The sequence below is a fragment of the Erpetoichthys calabaricus genome, chromosome 4, assembly GCF_900747795.2.
Source record: "Erpetoichthys calabaricus chromosome 4, fErpCal1.3, whole genome shotgun sequence".
Taxonomy (NCBI): Eukaryota; Metazoa; Chordata; class Cladistia; order Polypteriformes; family Polypteridae; genus Erpetoichthys; species Erpetoichthys calabaricus.
This window is the reverse complement of record NC_041397.2, coordinates 262,256,137-262,278,530: the sequence shown is the minus strand read 5'-3', so window position 1 is coordinate 262,278,530 and position 22,394 is coordinate 262,256,137. Positions and strand designations below refer to the sequence as shown.

General features: G+C 36.7%; 1 protein-coding gene across 1 annotated transcript in view; it reads right to left on the bottom strand.

Annotated features, from left to right (window-relative positions):
• Window positions 1-307: 307 nt before the first annotated feature.
• Window positions 308-22,394, bottom strand: part of mab21l3 (mab-21-like 3) — a 97,169-nt gene continuing 75,082 nt past the window's right edge. The window contains exons 6-7 of the mRNA XM_051926286.1: window positions 6,097-6,291; window positions 308-2,110 (exon numbers count right to left, since the gene is read on the bottom strand). Coding sequence (XP_051782246.1) covers window positions 1,877-2,110; window positions 6,097-6,291 — 429 coding nt within the window. The 3' untranslated portion in view covers window positions 308-1,876. The remainder of the gene's footprint in view (window positions 2,111-6,096; window positions 6,292-22,394) is intronic.

Genomic DNA, 22,394 nt, shown 5'->3' with positions numbered 1-22,394 from the left:
CCTACACTTCCAGAAATATTTAAGGTGAGTCATTTCACTGTAGCTGAAAGTGAAACGGGCTGAAATGTAGAGCCATAGAATATTAACAATGGGAATGTAATTTATTAAATTACTACATCATCAAATTCTTTCATGTGAAGCCTGAAAACCATGAGGACTGATTGAGATCATTTATGTCAGATAGGATGCCTAGTGGGGGCTGGGTGGTCTCATGGCCTTGGAACCCCTGCAGATTTTTTTTTCTCCAGCCCCCTATAGTTTTTTTTTTCTGTCCTCCCAGCCATTGAACATTACTTTATTCTTTGTCATTTAGTATTGCCTAATCTTATTTTTATTTTTTGTAAACGTTTCTTTCTTCATCTTTGAACATTTTGAGCTACATCATTTGTATGAAAATGTGCTATATAAATCAATGTTGTCGTAAAAAGTTAAACACTTTATAGATGAGTAGCTCTTATGTAGGGCAGCAAGGCAGAAGAATCCTTGCTGATGCTGTTTCATGGAATAGAGTCATTGGTTTGAATTGTGTCCTTGGTTATTGTCAGTGTGGACTTTGCATGCGCTCCCAGATTTAATGTGGTGTTCTCGCTAACACATAGAAAGAGCCATAAAGATAATTTGAAATGCCGATTCCAGGTTTGCGTGAATGAGAGTGTGCATGGGTGTGTGTAAGTTGTTCCTGTGATGGGCACACAGTGCCACAGAGGAAGAATTAATTGGCAGGATGAGGTGCACAACTGGTTTTCTGGTAAAATCACCGAATCTCACAAATAATTTACTTTTAATATTCCTTTCAAAAACAACATGGAAATACTTTTCACAATATTTGTGCAATTTCAAGATACATATTAATAACATTCGAGCTTTGAAAAATGTGTGAATTTGGTAAGTTTAAGCATTATTTTCATGTGTAGACTCTTGTACCCTTCAGCCTCATTGTAAACTACAAGAACAGACAAAGCATTTTCAAAATTCATACAAAAATGCTGCAATTTAGAATATTATTTAGCAAATTAATATATACCATGATTATCAAGAAATAACATTGACATGAAAATACCAAGTGTATCCTTCAATGTAAATTCAGATCATTTTTGACATGTTACAAGTTATGCTAACTTTATAAAACAATCCTGATAACACTTTAGAATAGGGGCTACCTGCTGCAATGCAATAACAAATGGTTTGTTAGGTTACTTTTGAGATCTAAAAACATTACTCTTTTTCAAAAAATAGAGCTAAATTTATGTAATAGAGCAAGTTAAGCAAAATTAAAACTTTTATTGGCTAACTAGAAAGATTATAATACGCAAGCTTTCGAGGCAACTCAGGTCTGAAGAAGGGGCCTGAGATATCTCGAAAGCTTAAATATTGTAATCTTTTTAGTTAGCCAATAAAAGGTGTCATTTTGCTTAAATGCTCACTAAATCCATAATGGCTAACATGGTACAACATCCTTGTAATAATTGGGTAATTGGTGCACTCTAACAAGCCCTTTAAACAATTTTAATAAAAAGCAATACTGCAATGTTTAAGAATTTATGCTTGAAAGGTTTTGTCAATTTGCCTTTTTAAAATTCCTCCCTTTTTTGTAGAAAACATTTCCCCCAGCTTACATTATTCTGTTTAACACTGTCTATGTTCACATGTTACTATTTTCATGTTAGTTTGAACTAAGCAATGTTAACATGTTGTAGTTCAGTTTGTTTATAAAGCGCCATGTCTCATTTGAAAATTGGTTGTAGCAACTGGAATATGCATTTTAAGATGGCTGCATTAGGCACTCTTGCTTGCTTTCTTGCTATTGCTTTATTTTTCACAAAAACAAGGTCATATCGTTAATCTTTGTAACTTCTGTAAAGTGTTCTGTATGTTTTTAATGAATGTAAAGCTGTGGATTTTCAAGGAAATCTGCAATCTTTTTAGCCATAATGTCCAGCTCACTGGTATTTGTATATTTCAGCAGGTTGTATCCCCTCATAAAGTAATGCCTCAGGTACCTCTGGCTCACACACTTGAGCAATTTCTTCACTAGCCGAAGGAAGCTTTTTTTAAAATTCCGCCAGTCTTTGGTCCTTGGATATTTTTCACAAGACCACAGGAGAAGAGTCTGAAATAATAATAATGATATATATATATATATTTATTTATTTTGCAACACTTGAAAACACATTAACATACTGCTACAATAAATGCCCCACTTGTTAATCAGACCCATGATCTTTCATATCATCACTGTTGATTAAGACTGCACTGTATTTAAAGGTCTCCTGAATCTGCAGATATCAAACTGCTGTTTGCTGTGGGAAGATCATTGGTTCAGACCTGAGGTGCTTATTCTTACTTGAGCTCGATCTCTGTCTTTTTGGGGCGTGAAGTTAGACTTCTTTTTCCCAGTGTGTTGAAGGTTTTTTGGGGTTCTGGAAGCTGATTTATGGTGGGTTGTATTTGATAAGCTGGCACACCTGGAGGACACCTTACACCACAAAAAGTTTACTTCACCAGACTTAACTTCCTTAACTGAATTCTTTTCAATGTATATAATTAAATGATACAACACGTTTGCTGTTGGTTAGTTTACTGATGCAGATTGTACAAGTATTTTTGATCCTGACAATTATTTAATGGTTTGATTGCACTGTAATAAATAACCCATGGTTAGGGTTCAGCGTTCACTTCTATTGTAATGTGGTGTAAAGTGAAAACAGTTAATTACTATAATGTTATACTGTAGACCTAAACATACTGTTGCCTTGTTTTATGGTAATTCTGGAAACCACAGTTGCCTTACTGTAAATTTTAATTTAATGTAGTGGAATGCTTTAAAGAGCATGTGGAAAGTGGGTTGGTGTGTAAGTGATGTAAACTTGTCGTGTTTTTTTTTTTTTTTAAGCTACCATTAAGGCTAGCAAACCTCCATCCAGTGGCCACCCTTCCACAATTGACATGGTGGTTGAGGCCTTGAAAGAGATGAATACCAAGAAAGGGGTCTCTGTGATGGCTATTCGTGGATATTTGCTGACTGCACCAGTGCATACCAGTGATCATAGCCTGATGGAGACAAGAGGATAACAGCAGCTGCTCACATTAATGATGTAAACTTTAGGTCCTCAGTATGGACATTCTCCCAGTGCTAGTTACAACTTGAAACCTTGTCTTAGAAAATTAGGAGCACACAAAATTACTCCAAGTCTAACAAAGATAAGTCTGAGCCTAAAGAAATAACCTGGCACAACATGGGTGGGTACAAAGCCAACTGAGCTACAGTCATGTGTGGGGTAGATACAAATGACTTTCATTATTTTCACAATGGGTTACTAGAGCGTTTTCAGTTCATTGTCATGTATACATAGTTCATAGTGTATACAGTACATTAGAATACTTACTCGAATGTCTCCTCACAATAAAACAATCCCAACAAAGACACAAGCTGTGCAGTGTTTTCTGAGGAAATGTACATTGTAGGCTCCACGCAAAATCAAAACCAGGGTACTATGAAAAGCACTTTGGTAAATCCCTGCATTCAGAAGGAGCAATGAGGACAATATTGTATCTGTGATTGTGAAATGATTAAAAAACCCTATAGTTTTTATGTATAAATTAGGGATTGTGGAAGATCTGCACATTTTTCTTATACTGTATCTCTTCATCTATCAAAGAACTCTGACCACCTTGAGGGAAGTGCTGAATAAAAATGTGTGCCCTTTGATCACTTTATTTGTGGAGTAATAGATCTAACTTTAATTTTGGAGTTAATAATAAAAATATTGATTCAAGCTGCACATCACGCTTGCCCAAGGGTTTATTTTTTGTGATTTGTATGCACTACGTATTAATATGTAAACACAGCTTTGATTAAACAAATCAGTTAACGTAATCTGACAGCTAGAATCAAAGTTAAAAGTCACACTTAAAGTATATACTTTTCTAGAGTTTTTGGCCACCCTAATTTGGGAACAAAAGCAAGTCAGATCATTTGTGGAGGTCAGCTATTTGAGAATTTAAGGCTGCAAAGACCAGCAAACAGGCACAACTCTAAACATGTTCTCTTCAGCTTACAGCACCAAGATTTGAGTAGTGGGTGACCAGGAGGACTTCAGCTAGACATGGCAGATATAAAGAATCAACTGTGGTTCAAGGACAGCAAACAAATAACTCATGGGACCATAAATATGATCTGAGACAAGAGTCCACCTCTACCTCATCTGAAAATGTATCCATGCGCAAAAAATAGATTTGAGGTTCAGGGCAAGTAATCAAAATCATAAAAAGTCTTGAGGGAGAGACAAACTGATCAGCTCTTATTATCTAATAAAGGATTCAAAACTCAATGAAGTGTGTTCTCGTAGCTTCCCCTTATATTAAAGTCTTGACTATCAAAGTGGGGTGAAGTAAATCTTCTGCTGTGAAGACCTGTTTAAAGCAACCTAGCCAACTACCTGCTGTATAAACATTTAAAATAAAATAGTTTAAATGTAATATGTACCATTAAAATATCACTATATGATATATGTAGAGCAGTGGTGAGTAACATCACTCCTGTGGGGGCCGCCGTGGCTGTGGGATTTTGTTCCAACCCAGTTGCTTAATTAAACACCAGTCCTTACAGGAGAAGGACAAACAAAATGTAATTGGCTTTACTTCACTATTAGCACGTAGACATATCTTGCTCAACTGGAAGAATCCTAGCCCACCTCTTTCAAGTCTGATGTTATATACTATTTGAAATTGGAAAAAATCAAATTCTCACTTAGAGGATCTGTTCAAAACTTTTTTAAAACCTGGTAGGGCCTAATCAATAATATTTTAGAATAAACATTTATATTGGGGAAAAAGACTCCTTTCTCTCTTTACTACTCTCAATAGTTTTACCCTGGCTGTTGGCCTTCCTCTGTTTCTCATGGGTGGGGGTTGATTTGAATTTAGGTAGATAGATAGATTTATTTCGCCTTATACAATTTCTTGTATTCGGAATTTGTTCATTTTTGCATACCCCTTGGGGTCAGAGTGTGCAGGTCAGCCATTGTACAGCGCCCCTGGAGCAATTACAGGTTAAGGGTCTTGCTCAAGGGCCCAGCAGAGTAGGATCTCTTTTGGCAGTGATGGGGATTCGAACCGGCAACCTTTTGGATACAAGCGCAGATCCTTAGCCTCAGAGCCACCACTCTGCCCCAGTTAGGTTAGGTTAGGTTTTGACTTGATTGTATGAAATGTTATATGTTTTTAGTAAATTCAATAAAAGATAAAAAAAAAATAGTCCTTACAAAATAACAGATCTTACTGAATTTCATGGCTTGTTACTGTTTTAATTCTACCATGTAAGGCCATTCTTATATTGCAGATTTATTTCCTTTCCAGGGATATCATCCACATGATTAATTCATTTTGTAATTCTCAGCCCTTCACTTTTTTTCTCTTTATTTCCCTTCCAAATATTTTAATAAACCAGATGAATACACACAGGTGTAAACTGGGACAAGTTAGATGGAAAACAGCATCTTTCTTTGTCCTTTGTATCTTATTGCTATTAAAAACAGTGAATGTAGTTTTTTTAAAGACTAAAAGAAGCAATTAAGGGTGGGAAATGTTAACAAGTGAGACAACTAAAATGAATTAAAATGTTGCTTGAGCAGTAAATGGTTCATCAGAAAAAAATGACTTCTCATTTAGAAACTGTTTTGGTAGTTTTTCTTGACAAAACACATCATAACCGTAATGCAAATGTTGCTGACAACAAAAACTTATGGCAAAGCAGTTTGCATTACAATTTCCTTTCTAGATTTAAGTTTATAATAATGAAAACATTGAAAATGTATCATTTAAATTGTTAAATAGGCCCCAGCCATTTCCAAGCTTTCAAAAGTGACCCTTTCAGTGAATTTCTTGCCTGATTCAATGAAATGAGCCTTCTTTGTTCCCTCAACTCCATAGTTCACACCACAGAAACAAGCAATTATTTTTTTATTATTATGTACAGTAAGACTGGATCCGTCAAGTAATACTATAGTAATAACACATTATAGCCTTTCTCTCTACACATGTTCTACTTTGCAACAAAATTTAATTTAAAACTATAAAGTTTGAATACTTTCTTACCTGAAGATGATAAGCATTTATTACAGGTTTGCTTCCAGGGCACCACACGTTCTCTTTTAACTGTCTGGTGATCCTGTAGCACTTTCTTCTGCATCCTCCATCATCATCAATGCTACTCATCAAGACTTGTTCTGCTCTTGAGAAGGATAGGAGCCAGTGGTAGTTTGAAGCTGCCATGAGATTATAACCGAATGACTGGGGAAAAAAAGGTTTAAACCAGGGACTGTACTGTAAAACATTCCATACACAAAATGATTTTATCTTATGACAAATCCAATCTTATATCATTGTTACCATTTTCTGCTTTCATTTTATTATTTAAAATAATTAAACAGGAAGGTATCAAATTCCAACTTAGTTCATTAACATTTAACTGTAGTTTTGGTTTTTAAAATCTGCCTAAATGATAATGTTTGTAATGTAAAAAAAATCAAATTTGAGAACATGGTCACTGGTAAAGACAGCTGTACAGATCTAACAAAATGAACTGGGATTTATATTAGAGATGAGAAGATAGGAATGGTGAAAGCCCCCTCCACCGATTCATTTTTGTCCAAGTATTTGCCCTCAAAGACCAATAATGTTCTATCTATCTATCTATCTATCTATCTATCTATCTATCTATCTATCTATCTATCTATCTATCTATCTATCTATCTATCTATCTATCATTTATTAGGTGCACAGGGAAAGTTTTTTTCTTGTTCAATTGGGTAGTTTTCTGGTTATATTTAAGTGGATTTTGACTCTTGCACAAAGATAATGTCAGTGCAAACATTAAATAGGATTAGACAGCATTAGATCTGAACACTTAGGGTTGATGTTCAAACTGAAAATTTCATTTTGCCTATTATATTTCTGCTTACTCCCAATAATTTTGTGATTGTCTTGGTTTTGGAAATACAACCAAATTATTACCACATAATGTTAACTGACATAAAAGAGGTGTAAAGCAGGGACATTAGCAAAGGTTCAGCTTAACAATTTGCTTCTTTGTTTGTCATACCTTGAACAAGACTTTAAATTGAATTTTTCCCTAGTTAATTGTTGCTCAAGGGTTACCATTACATACTGTTTGTTTCTGTAACTGTGCCAAAAGAAGATTGCATTTGTGAGAACCTTGACACTTTTTTTCTCCCTGTAGGCGAAGAGTTTTCTCTGTGGAAAAGAAAGATACGCTCATAAAATTATTGTGAAAACAGTTATCCTTGTCTTCTGATCCAACCACTGTACCACTATATATTTTCTTCATTAGTCTTGACTGATCAAATTTTCATTTTAACGAAAGTGGTGGCAGGTTAACGAGAATAAAAGCAAATATCAGTAATGCAAGTTAGTGAGTTGTACTGTAATAAAAGTAGTAACTCTACAGATGTGTAAAAAGCTGTAAAGTAATAAAAAAGTGTTTAAAAACTTGGTTAAACTGCAAAATGCATATTTTTATCAGTTTACTCCTGATTCTTGCCATTTTTATCTCTCTGGTTCTATAAGATCCTCCTTTTTAATTCCACCCATCACCCCCTACTCCCTACCTACAACATAAGCTAGTTTGTCTCTACAGCCATGAAGTTATTCCATACATACTGTACCTCCAAGAGTGATTACAGGCACATGCTATATGTACAGTATGCATTTAAATGCAGTTTTCCATGATTACATGCATCCTTTATTATCAGCTGTCTCACCGTAAAACTCATATTTAAGCACAGTCGTGGCAAATACCATCCCATTTCCAACTACATTAAATCACAGTCTTTCAGAATTACACATCACCTTGGACATGTATTATGCCCTTTACAGGCAGTTCAGACCTTTCCTTATGCAGCTTTCAGGTAATTCAAAATACTGCTACAAGAACCAGTAGGCATGAACACATAACTCTGGTTCTCAAGTGCTTACACTGCCAGAAAGTTAAGCTTAGGGCTGATTTTAAATCTTTCCTTTTAACATATAAAGCCTTAAATGGCCACAGCTCCATTTATATACCTGAACTTATCAAGACTTACAAACCAGAGCATGCATTAGGATCTCAAGATATAGATAGCCTATTTAAGATTGAAATAACAGTGGGAGGCCAAGCTTGTAATTACAAGTCCCTAAAAATGTAATCTCAATGTTTATGTACGTTTACTTATTTGGCAGATGCCTTTATCCAAGGTAACTCACACATTTATGATACTATTGGTTACATTTCCTTTGGTTTTCTAATTGGAGCACAGACAGGTCAAGTGACTTGCTCATGGTCACACAGTGACAGTAGAAGGATTTGAATACACAATCTAAGGGTTAGAAGTCCAAAGCCTCAATAACTACACCACACTGCCTTATTTAAGATTGGCCCCTTCAGTCTCAGCTTTTAAATCCAGGATGAAGACTCACTTCTTTAGTCTAGGATACCCTGACTAGAGCTGCTGATTACTGTTGCATGCTGCATCTTTGTTTGTTAGACATCTGTACAAAAATATAAGTATCATATTATTTACAAACTGTTACTAATCCTCCTTTAGTCATTTTCCCTTCTCAGTGTCTTAATGTGGCATTTGGTGCCACTGCTGTACTGCCAAGCTGCCCATGGAAAAGTCATCTGAGATACTGGGAGTATTGGAATCATTGCATGGAATGATTCTGTCATCGTATTAGATGGTCCAGCACAGACTCCACTATAGAATACCTAGGAGGGAGTGGGTGGATAATTAGTCGAGGTCTCCAGGACTTGGAATAGAATTGGAATGGTGTCATGTAAATAAAAATATAATGAACATTGTTAAAACAACACCAAACCAATGATGAAACTGAATTCTTCATACCAAAAAAATAGATTACAAAAAATGAATAGTTCAGCACTTAAAAGCTAGAATAAAACTTTAAAAGAGAGACATTCATAACAACCAGGTAAACAGGAATTTAGCAGGCCCAGGAAGGCCAATAGACTTTGTTTTACTTCTGTCTACTTTTATGCTTAGTGTTCTCCCATTTGGGTACCCTTCCTTTTTATGTTTTTTAAAAAAATGAAGACAGTTTCAACAGGAGAAAAACAGCAAGATGAAGACTATGCAATAAGATGTCAGTAGTTGTGCTGACTCAGTGCAGTAAGCAGAGATGGATCACAGAGCTGTTTTGAAAGTAAAATTATTTTTATTACCTGTTCAGCTCACCAAGTCAGATTTTTGCTACAATGTGCTCATTACCAATCACTTTAAGTCATTGTGAATTGATTGTACTTTCTGGTGACCTTATGTAAATGTACTGTGGTAATGAAAAAAATGATAGGCATTATGAATAAACAGCATCGCAGCATGCATTCAAGAAGACAGTTCAGCACATTAGCTTTAAAACTAGGGGCATATCTCCAGTAATCAAAGCACAGTTTATTTGTAATTGTATTATACCGTATCTTACTTTGTTTCCACAGGATTTTCTCCTGGAATTCTTGCCTAAATTGACCTGCTTTAGGTAAGTGTAGGAGTGCATGACTGTGTCTGTCCAGGCTCATTCTTGACTATCTATCTTGCCAGGATAGTCACCCACTCCCTGTGGTGTTAAAATCACATTGACTGGCCTCAGTAAACAAATACATGGATGAGTGAATTGAATTTTCTGTTTAGAAAAATAAATAATTAATAGAAGAGCTTGTGTTTTGATAAATATTTGCAGAAAATATCTGTTTTGCAATGTTTGTTCTTGATGAAAAATGGAAAAACAAAAAATTCTAACAATCAAATAAAGACCAAAATGCTCCACTTCTCCATTACGTTGAGAAAATGACATTCAGATAATCACACTGTACAAATGAAAATCATTTTTATAATTATTTTTTTTTCAGTCACTGATTAACCTAAAGCATATATTTTGGGGATTTAACAGGAAAAGCTGGAGTAACTGAAGAGAAACAGACATAAAGAGACCTAGGGGGAAAATACAGAATACAGTAGGAAAGAACAGCTTCAGATATGAGTCTAGTCTGCCAGGGCTGACGGCAGCATTGCCAGTCATTTAGCAACCATGCTGCCCCAAAGTACTGGTCAGAAAATGATCATTTAAATTTCCAAACCAGTTGTTCATAACAATGAAACAGCTTTACTTCGTTCTCTTCTATGTGGGGTCGATATGCTTGATCAACCTTTTCCTAACAGCTCAGTCCTGCACCTCCTTGCCAGTCAGATCCTTTTCCTTCAGATCATCTTTTACTTTATCCCTCCGATGATATTAAGCAAATTACTTACCCTTCAGTGCACCTTTAATTTGTTTCCATCTATTCATTATAAAATCAGATTTGTGAAGTGTGTTTTGGTGAGGCTTCATCTTGAGTACTGTGTGCAGTTTTGGTCTCCAGGCTACAAAAAGGACATAGCAGCACTAGAAAAGGTCCAGAGAAGAGCGACTAGGCTGATTCCAGGGCTACAGGGGATGAATTATGAAGAAAGATTTAAAGAGCTGAGCCTATACAGTTTAAGCAAAAGAAGATTAAGAGCTGAAATGATTGAAGTGTTTAAAATTATGAAGGGAATTAGTACAGAGGATCGAGACTGCTATTTTAAAATTAGTTCATCAAGAACATGGGAACACAGTTGGACACTTGTTAAGGGTAAATTTTGCACCAACATTAGGAAGTTTTTCTTTACACAGGGAACCACAGACACTTGGAATAAACTACCAAGTAGTGTGGTAGAAAGTATGACTTTATGGACTTTCAAAACTCGACTTGATATTATTTTCTATTTATAATATTGTCAACAAGAATCAGCCATGGACAGAATGCAAATCCATATGGGTACAGTCATGCACACATCAACATTCACTTTTATAGGAACATTTTAGAGTCACCAGTAAACCAGATATGAACACATGTGGAAATAAAACAGGAGTAATTTCTACTCAAACATAATAAGAAAGGGCAAAAGCCAAAAAGGCATTGCCTAGGATTTAATCCCAGAACTATTGGACTGTAAAGCAGCAGTGGTAACCACTGTGCCACAAGCCTTCATTTATAGAAATAGAGAGGTTATTGAATTCCATAGTGTTTGTAAAATGCATTAGAGTATTGTTCACTGCAGAAACCCAATATACTGCATAAATTCAACATGGTTAAATAAAAAAATCAGTTTTGAATAATCCTACAGTAGTTTCATGTAAATTTCATATTCGTGATGCTGCAGGAAATCATTCAATGGAAAATTTTACAAAATAATACAATCGATTGTAATGTACAATAATATACATTCAAGTTAATTAACTTATATTTATTGTGTACACGTATATAGCGTAAAATGATCAAAAAATTGAATGCCTTTAACAATTGAACTGAAAGTAAACAAATTGGGTCAAATGAATTAAACAAGCTGTATAGATAGACAGATTAGGTACAGAGGTGTCTTGATATCTCTGTGTATGTCATCCTTTACATATCTACTGGTGTGTATGTATTTATGTTTGTGTGTGTTCACTTGTCTCTTCGTCATCTTGCATGTGCTCTAGTAGTGCAAACAAGTTGTCAGTTATCTTCATGTATAAATTCCTTTGAGTGTGTGCACATGCATGCGTGCGCGCGTGTGTGTACATGTATGTTTAAATAAATTGCGTATCTCAAAAACTAATAATTTTGCAAATCAGTATGGCTGGTCTTATAACAAAATGGAGCAGACTGTAAAAATCCCAGGTAAATTAAACAAGTTCTACGGTGGTTGTCATTGGACAGAGGTCAAACAATTTTTGATAGACATGAAGATAAGTACTCGACCAAACTGGACCAAAACCAATAGGCCTGAAGCCTGTAACAAGACAAACATAATGAAGATTCTTGAAAAAAGCAGAGAAAAAATAAATCATAAGGTCTTGTGAAAGAAAGACATTGTAATTTTATATAATTGTAGTAATAATTTAGATTGCAGTCTTTCTGTAGTTCTTTCTCTTTTATGCCTGTTGTGGTGGCACTTGGTCTACTTTGGAGTAGATGTGTTGCTGTCAATGATGAGTGTATCGTCATATCAACATGGTGTTGTGCTTTAATTGTCATAATGAGCCTACATCATGATACATTTTAGCATGTGGGTAATATAAGAAATTAAAATTGAGACTGTAAAATCTTTGTCACTTAAAAAAACATTCATTAATTTGGAACAATAAGTTATATAAAGTACCATGCCAAAGCCTTACACACCGATAAGAAATGATGTCAGGTGAAAATGGTTTTAAAGTAGTAAAAAGAAAAGTTTCTAAATACCCAAACGTTTATTATAGAGGACAGTAAACAATAAAAACTAGGTATATCAGATCAATATTTAGTGTGAATATCTTTTGCTTCTAAAACTGGATAAATTCCCTTAGGTCCATGTTGTGCAGTTTTTTTGAGAAAAACAGCTGGCACTTTGTTGCAAGCATCTTGGACGGCTTGGCCCAGTTTTTCTGCAGATTTGAACTCTCCAAGTAATCCCAGACAGATTCGATGATATTGAGATCAGGGATCTGTGGAGGCCACCCCATCTGTTGCAGAATGCCTTGTTTTTTCATTTTTGCTGATGATTGCTCTTCTTTACTTTACAGTTGTGTTTGGGGACATTTTCCTGCTGCAGAATGAAATTGGGACTGATCAGACACCTCTCTGATGGTATTTCGTGATGGATGAGAAGAGACCAGTACTTCTTAGCAGTGAGAGATTCCATTAATTCAGAACAGATCACCTATTACTCTGTTGTTTGAAATGCAGCCCTAACCCTCCAGGGAACCTCTCCCATACTTCACTGTTGGCTGCGGTGGCTCATCCATGTAGCGCTCATCAGCTTGTGCCAAATTTGGAATTGTCAATTGATAGCATTTGCTACCATTGTTCAGCACCCCAGTCTGTGTGTTTTGCATAGGCAAGTCTCTTATGTCTGTTTTCTCTTCAAAGTGATGTTTTTTGGCGGTAAAACTACTGTGAGGACAGTTACTGACAAGACTTCTCCAGACAGTAGTGAGGTGCACTTGGGTTCCAATATTTTTTGTGAATTAAAGCTGATAACATTAGTGAGCTTCTTCTGATTTCAAGGGAACATCAGTTCGATGTATCTCTTGCCTGTTGCACTCAGTGTTTGTAGGTAACCACTCAATTGCAAGTTTTTAATTGTGCCATTTTCCTTGTTCTTCTTCAGATGAGCACATCTTAAAACATCTTATATCATCTTGAGAGGGACCTTACTGATATAGGATGGCCACTTTGTGTCTTGTTGCTATGCTCACTCTTATCATGGTGTAGGAATTGATCATTTGAAAGTTGAACTGTCACATCTGCCACACCTTCATCTTCTAGTTTGGTTGTCCTTCACCCAGTTTGATTTCTTCCACACCTGTTTCTGTTTCAGGCAATCAATTTGGTTTATGGCTCTTGAAATCATTAACCATTAGAATCTGTTTATTATCTTTGTTTAATGACACACTAGGTCATGCAGTATACCCTCAAAGAAATCATGTTTTTGCTGAAAAGTGGTCTATTGCCTAATATAGGGTGGCGCAAGGAAACAGGAAATTTTGGAACTAGGTGTTGGCGACCCTAGGATGTCAACAGTTGTTTGGGACCAATTTGACCTCGTTTGGAACCCCTTGCCATTAGTTATAATGGAGCAGTGGAGCGGTGCGCAACGAGAGTTCGCTGTGAAAGCCTTTTATAGGAATAGTGATAGTGTGACTGCTGGGCAAAGGGAATTTTGGCGTCATTACCAGTTGGGCCGCCACGATCATGTCCCATCTGCTCATGCATTTACAACATGGGTGCGTAATTTTGGAGTAACAGGATCAACCTTAAAAAAGAAGTCCCCAGGCAGAGCAACTTCGCATACTGCCCAACAATCGATGGCAGCTATTCAATGATTGTTTGGAAGGCGCGTCATTTCACGCAACTATGACATTCCATGGCCTCCGAGATCCCCAGTGTACCACTCATGTCCTGCAAGCATTGCTGAACTAAAAAGGAATATTAAAGAGGAAATTGGTGGCATTCCTCTTGACATGTTATGTTGAGCAATGAAGAATTTCTGCAACAGGCTGTAAGAATGTGTACGGAGAAATGGACAACACCTTCATGATGTTTTCTTCAAAACATAAAATGAATACTGAATGAACATTGATTACCATCATTAATTGCATATCCTGTACTAAACATTTTTCACCACTAAATGTATTTTGCAATGTGTTTGTTCATGCATTGAATGTCAAACGAAAATTTCCTGTTTCCCTGCGTCACTCTGTATGTTATTTCTTTAATGAAACTGGGAAACTTTATCTTTGACATTTAGTAAAAAAGTGAATGTTTGGAAATCTGAAACTTATTCTGTTCTACTTACACACTAATGCATAAAAAATAAGTATTTAAGCAAGGCCAGAGAAAGGCACATTGTTGTTCATGTCAAGAACTGGATTGCACATTGCTGCTAAAAGCTGCCTGCAGTGGTGATACCAGCCCTCTCTTGACTATCTGTAAGGTCTTTCTCATTAGTCTCCACTGCAGCATTTATGGCTTGTTCAAAATACTTGTTAAAATCATTTCTTTATTTAATTATCATTTTTTAATGTCAGGTATCTGCGGTGGGTTGGCACCCTGCCCGGGATTGGTTCCTGCCTTGTGCCCTGTGTTGGCTGGGATTGGCTCCAGCAGAACCCCGTGACCCTGTGTTCGGATTCAGCGGGTTGGAAAATGGATGGATGGATGGAATGTCAGGTATAGTTTTCACCAAAATAGCATCAGCATCCTTTGCTTCTATTACTTTTTACATTTTTCTTTTCACTGCATCATTAGGCTCTTATTTTATGCAGAGGACAGAAAGGTATGGAAGAAGATGATCTGCTGTGGGAACACCTAATGGTAGCAGCTGAAAGAAGAAGAAGATTAGGTTCTTATTTTAAACTACCAACCATGTGAGCTTTTCCTTTTTTGCAGCACAGTAACACATCAAATGTACAATCTCATCCCAGGCATATCAACCAATTAATACTCATATTTTCCATTTAAAATCTGTTTATTTAGGACTAATTAGACAGGTTTATAATTGTGAGGATCAAAGTGGGGTAGCTGCATGCCTTGATTAGTGGACTGCTGTAAGTGCTTGTACTGTTCGTGAAAACTTGGACTTCATCTGTTCATCTGTTTATTTTACATCTGTGAGAGCTTACAAGTGGGGCCACAAGGTATGAATCCAAATCACCTTGATGATAGAGCTGGCCATTCATATAGGACAATATTTATATTAAAATCTAGGGGACTTCAGACTTCTTCACAGCAGTGTATGAGCATTTATTGGTATTTTTACACTGTGTATATTTTTCAGCTTTTATATTATGTTTATTATTATTGTATTGCAAACAGAGGTTTTAAGCGGATGTATGCTTTATAAAAAATATATTTAACTGATTTGAGTTAATACAATTTAACAACTTTATAAAAGTATGCAGCATTGTAGGCATCCCATCCATACATATAAGAAGATAAGCATCCATCATTCTATTTTCAAACTAGCATAATCTCACTCAGAAGCACATAGAAAAGATAAGCAATTAAGTCATTTTTTTTGCTGATAAGGTTCATTTAAAATGTAAATATATTGCTTAGAAATATGCCATTCTGTCATCCTGTACTGCCTGTCAGAGCTGAAAAAGTGTGAAATATACAGTAAATCACAGACTCTATTGTAAATGTAAGTGGGCTGTGGTAATGCCAGGAGGCCTAGACGCACAGCATTACAAATCATAATGTTATAAATAAAGTCTCTATCTATCTATCTCTCTATCTATCTATCTGCTAGTTTGATATGACCATAGCACCCTATAAGAGATGGATGCTTAGTATGTATGTTGTAACTTGCAAGAAAATTATAAAAATGTGAAACGCATAAAGTCATTCACTGAAATACATCAAAACATCATGCTTTGTCTTAAATCACACTGAAAAATCATTTGTCCTTGTTTAAGAAGAAATATGATGAATGCTTTTATGATCCTTCCAAAACTTTGAAATATTAAAAAAATATAGCTTCAATAAGTGATAAACAAGAAAAGCTTTCTTCATTTATTATGGACAATTGGACAACACAGGTTACAAAATTAAAGAATATAGTTAGTCCCTCTGAGTTAATGCGTAACTGGTAATTAAGAAGGAGACTGCTATGTATTATTTTTAGATAGATAGATCTATCTATCTATCTATCTATCTATCTATCTATCTATCTATCTATCTATCTATCTATCTATCTATCTATCTATCTATCTATCTATCTATCTATCTATCTATCACAGTCACAATGTGAAATTATGCAGACATTCTATCTCTATTGCTGTTGGTATAAAGGAGCCCCAGTTGTGTTTCTTGACACACTTCTGCTGAATGATTCGTTGACTGAAAATCCTCAGTGTTGCTGTGTCAGAGAGGGGATGTTCAGCATTGTTCATAATAGCACTCAGTTTTGTCTTCATTCTCTCCTTTGCTACTACTTCCAAAGGGTCCATTGTGTGTCTGCGACAATGCAGATCTACTCCATGGCTCCCACGTCCCTTTAGGGAGCCTCTTGAACCTGACACCATCGGTAATGTAACCGGATGAGCTGGACAATGAGGACACCAATGAACCAAGGGGAAAATTGCAGAAGTGCTTTTATTACAAAAATGGACAAAACAAAATCAAAACAGTATCCAAATAAATAGTGCAAGGCAAATAAAAATGTCTATAAATAAATAATCCATTAAAAACAAGTGAAATGTGGAGGTTAAAATCCAATAAATAAATACTTTAAAAAAAACAAAGTTAAAACAATGGCTGGAAGCAGTCCTTTAACAAAACAAAACCTGGTGCCTTCTTTAGCTGGCAGCTCCCCTGCTTCTCCCATCTGGGCCATGCACCAGTGGAGTCGCCCTACCTGCAGCTGACATCTCCCATTGGTCTGGAAGCCTTTTGGTCCTTAGCTCTGTAGGTTTCCACCAGACCGAGACAGAGCACTCACACTGGGTCATCCACCTCCCAAGCCTCTGACTCCCGCTGCCTTCCACAGTAAGCCAACCAACGTCCGGTCACTCCTGCTCCTCACAAGCACTCAGCAGGAGCGACTCAATCAATCTGCCCCTGGGTGCTGGCCAAACACCCCGCTAGGGCTCACTTCTCCCAGCTGCCTGTCCTACTTACAGCGAGCCTGCTCTCAGTCACTCGCTTATGCACCAGCTTTCAGCTTCCAGCTTTCTCTTTCTTCCTCCTCTAACCTCCGTTCCTTCGATCTTTTTTCTTTCCCTTTTTGCACTCGCGCTTCTTCTATTTATAATGGGGAAGTGGCAGAGGTGTGGCGATTAGCAGGTCCCAGCATCAATTACGGATACGGACCACATTGAGTCCAAGAACTGCTCCGGCCACACTACAACACCCCCACTTTAAGCTGTGAGTGCGGCAATTCCTACTATAACCTCAACACAGCAGTGTAGGAGGTAGGAGAAGGGATACACAACAAACAGCTGAATGAAAGGACTTGACACACACATTGAAATGACTTCACAAAACTGTAAATTAAAGTTGATTTAGATGAATACATTTACCACTTCGTGTATTTGTTAATAGTTCAGTGTCCTGTATTTCTAGACTATAAGCATTAAACAGGCTGTTGCAAATGACGAAGAATATGCATGATCTAATGGAATCTTTATGTGTCACCATATTAATTATTACTGAATTCCTCCTCTAGATATATACTAGCTATGTGTGATCTTCTGGACAAAAAACAACCCGAAGACAACCTAGCAGTTTTACTATATTTTTGAACTTGGAGAGGTGTCAGCTAATTCTTAAGAATTACCCTGTACAGAGGACATGGACCCACCTGTGCTTGCTGCCCTACTGGGCTTCATAAGAAGACACTGGTGATATCATATCTTAGCCGTATCATTGGCATATGAGTCCTATTAATCTTTGTCTTGAGAAAATATTTCCAGATAGATAACGTTTTTAGTGAAAATTTCAAGCCTTGACCTCCGTTGCTGAGGTGTTTCACTTATAGCAATTGATTCGTTTTGACGTTGTGTCTCTTCGTCTGTGTCATTAGCACGACGATGTGGTTACATGGCGGTGTTTGCTGCACACAGGTCTTTTGCAGTGAGAAGTGAGGTACATGCACACACAGGTCTTTCATTTATATATGTCTAATATTTTTATACATGTAGTATCAGAGACATCAGGAAGAATTACATTTATACTTCCATCTAGATTTATTCCAGAATATAATTCCACTTCACTAAATGCATCCAATACAAATCTGAAATACTATAGCAATTAGAAACATCTATAAATAAATTACAGACAAAAACCAAGTATTCTAATAAATATTATTTCATTTACATATGAACCTGCTTCATTTTCTAAGCAAAATATCAAATTGAGGGCCACAAAATGTCAATTCATACTCCGGCAACAATGACCACAAAGAGGAACAAACCTAAAGTGGAGATGCAGTCCAACACAGGCCAGACTCATGCACACACAGAGACACAAATTCACTCAAACTGGGATAATATGGAGCTATACCTTGAACTAACATTCATATCTTCTGCATATTGAAGGAAATTTGATGCAGACACTAAATAACTCTGCAAGAGGAGCAAGAAAATGTGAGGTGTTTATTAAAGGAAGTTCCTACCAAACATTGCTCTACAATCAGTCCCCTCTCAATGTCAACAAGCTCTATTCTTTGAACTATAGAATCAATATAATGAGTAAATTTTTTTATTTATCATAAAAAGCATACTTATTTAAACTCTAATAATAATTTGTACTTTGCTTTATTTTGTCAGTTACCTGTTGTGGAAGATTTTATTATGTAGTCCAAAGAAAAAGTTAATTCTGAACAGGCTGTCCATTGTGGCAGATCGCTAGTTACTGTATGCTTCCAGGTCTGGATCTGAGACAAACTAGTGAGACTTAATTGTGAGATTAAAGCCTGTGCCTTAAATGAGTACATCGGCTGTTTTTAGATGACTACAGTGCCACACCAAATAAATGTTAGCTTATGTTACAGTATGCTGTGTCAAGGCAGAATCACAAGTAAAGCAATAAAAGCAATCAAAAAAAAAAAAAAGTTCCAAGAACAGAATACAATTTCCATACATCATGTTATGCTATCTGTGATGGACTGCCACCCCATCCAGCTTTCATTTCTTCCTTGAACTTGAAGCTGCTGGGATATTCTACAGCCACCCACGACTCTAAATTGGATTACTGTAAGTGGGTTTGAGATTTTATGAATATATGTATACGGTATGTATGAATGAAGTACTGTACACAGAGTTGCAGACACATACATTTAGTGTTGAAATGTGTATTAATAATCATTTTCTATACATTTTTCAAACAATGTTCAATTCTGTTTGCAGCAGCAAGTGTACCAAATATGACGCTGAAGTCCAAGTTCATTTCTTGATACGTACAAACCACCCACACAAATAAACTCAGACTGCGTAACTTGGCATCAGCGATCAACCCAAGAGCAAAACTTTGTGAAAAGTAGGAGTAAAGTAAATCCTTGGGGGAAACCCACTGCAAACAGAAAAGCAGACTGCAAAATCCACAGTTTTCAAATATATAAATGTAGTGCTGGCCCTGTCATTATTCTTATTTTAACACACACAACCGATATCAGCCTGTGCAAGTTTAGTAGTGGTATACAATAAATAAAGAGTGAGGTTTTAAGACACAAAGTAACAATTTCAGTGAGAAACTCAGAAGATTATAAAAAATAGGAAATTGGAAATTTAAAAATGCAGAGCAAAACTACAAAAATCCCAATGGCATTGGTTCTGTTCTTTACAGAATCACAGGAAGTGGGGGTCTAAAAAGCAGTATGAGGAGCATAAAGGAGACAACATACCATCTCAAGTGTCCAACATACGAGGGATGTTCAAAAATTTCCGCACTTTTATATTTTCGTTGGAAACGGTGAAGATGGGAGGAGTAGTAATTGGGCATTAAAAAGTTGGTACGACGCTGGGAAAATTGCATCGCAAAGGAAGGTGACTTTGTAGAAAAGTGATGTCATTTGTTTTTGAAATTCATAATAAATTGAGTAAAACAAAAGTGTGGAAACTTTTTGAACGTCCCTCTTATAATCTTCTCCCAGTTTATCAAGAATAGAATTAAAGGAAGCACTGGGTGGACAGTGCCCAGTGGGTGATGGGTAGTCTTTTGGCCTTGGATCTCCTGCAGATTTTGTTTTTTTCTCCAGCTCAACTGGAGTTTGTTTTTATTTTTTCTGTCCTCTGTGCCATCTGATCTTTTCATGGACTAATCCTTAGAGACTTACATCATGACACTGCATATAAAGATACTACTCTTCTACTTGATATTTTATTCTGTTTTAATGTTTGTTTTGATTCATTTGGGTTTTTTGTTACTTATTCTTTAATTTTTCTTTTCTTATAACTTTCTATTTGGCATTTTGAAAAGGACTTTGAGCTATATTGTTTATTTGAAAATGTGCTATATAAATAAATATTGCTTTTGGACAGTGCTTTGGGTGTCCAGCGAGTCACGTGCCTGTCTCTTTTCTCAACAGTCTAGAATCATCCAACCATGAAGTGTTATGCTTAAATCTGCCCACCAACTGTACCTCCTCCTCCAAAAGAGGATATAACCATCCAAAAAGATCATAGACTTTCTTCACTGAAAAGAAGATAGATAGATAGATAGATAGATAGATAGATAGATAGATAGATAGATAGATAGATAGATAGATAGATAGATAGATAGATAGATAGATACTTTATTAATCACCAAGGGGAAATTCACATACTCCAGCAGCAGCATACTGATAAAAAAATATTAATTAAAGAGTGATAAAAATGCAGTGCAAGTTAAAAAATGCAAGGTGGAGAATGCGAGGCAGGTATAACAGTCAATAACTTTGTATAATGTTAACGTTTACCCCCACCGAGTGGAACTGAAGAGTTGCATAGTTTGGGGGAGGAACGATCTCCTCAGTCTGTCAGTGGAGCAGGACAGTGACAGCAGTCTGTCGCTGAAGGTGCTCCTCTGTCTGGAGATGATACTGTTCAGTGGATGCAGTGGATTCTCCATTATTGACAGGAGCCTGCTCAGTGCCCGTTGCTCTGCCACAGATGTTAAACTGTCCAGCTCCGTGCCTACAATAGAGCCTGCCTTCCTCACCAGTTTGTCCAGGTGTGAGGCGTCCCTCTTCTTTATGCTGCCTCCCCAGCACACCACCGTGTAGAAGAGGGCACTCGCCACAACTGTCTGATAGAACATCTGTAGCATCTTATTGCAGATGTTGAAGGATGCCAGCCTTCTAAGGAAGTATAGTCAGCTCTGTCCTTTCTTGCACAGAGCATCAGTATTGGCAGTCCAATTTATCATCCAGCTGCACTCCCAGGTATTTATAGGTCTGCACCCTCTGCACACAGTCACCTCTGATGATCACAGGGTCCAGGAGGGGCCTGGGTCTCCTAAAATCTACCACCAGCTCCTTGGTTTTGCTGGTGTTCAGTTGTAGTCGCACCATTTAACAAAGTCCTTGATTAGGTTCCTGTACTCCTCCTCCTGCCCACTCCTGATGCAGCCCACGATAGCAATGTCAAAAACAGCAGAAAAAATCATCAGAAGAGACAATAGCTGAAGCTGAACTAGTCTTTCCTTGAGTCAATTGTTTTTACCCACTTCTAACCCAACCTTTCCACTAAACAAGACTTTTTTCTCCTACTTGTGACAACAACCTTCTTTCAGTTCTCCTCTGTGCTATATTTACACACTCACACAGACACACACTTCATCATTCACAAACCTAGAGAGTCTTTTGAATGTGACAGAAAAATCCACATGGAAGTTTTAGGAAGGTGCAAACTCAGCACCCTTACTTGGCCCTGGTCTGTAAGCTTTGATGAAGTGGCACTAAACAATTTTAAAGAATACAGCTAAGTAAATTCATGCAGTAGTGGATTGTTTTGCATTTTCTTAAAAAGGTTCAATGTTATTTTCCATGCATTGCTGAAATGCATCAGAAAATATTGTCTGCAAGTTTGTCCTTTCCTTTTTCCCACTACCCTGAACATTCCAAGTGTCATTCTTGCTCACAATATGCTGTTTCAAAGTATTTAAGCGACACGACCTTTGATATGTAATTGAATTCACAAAGTTGGTATGATTACAGTTTTACTCAATAATGACAGAATTTTTCTGTCTACCATTTCCAACACAAAACCCCTTGAACACAGTTACTGCTCTTCTTCTTGCTTGTAAGTAGAATAAGAGTGTCTTCTCCTCCAATTCGTAAAAGCTGCATACTTCATACTGC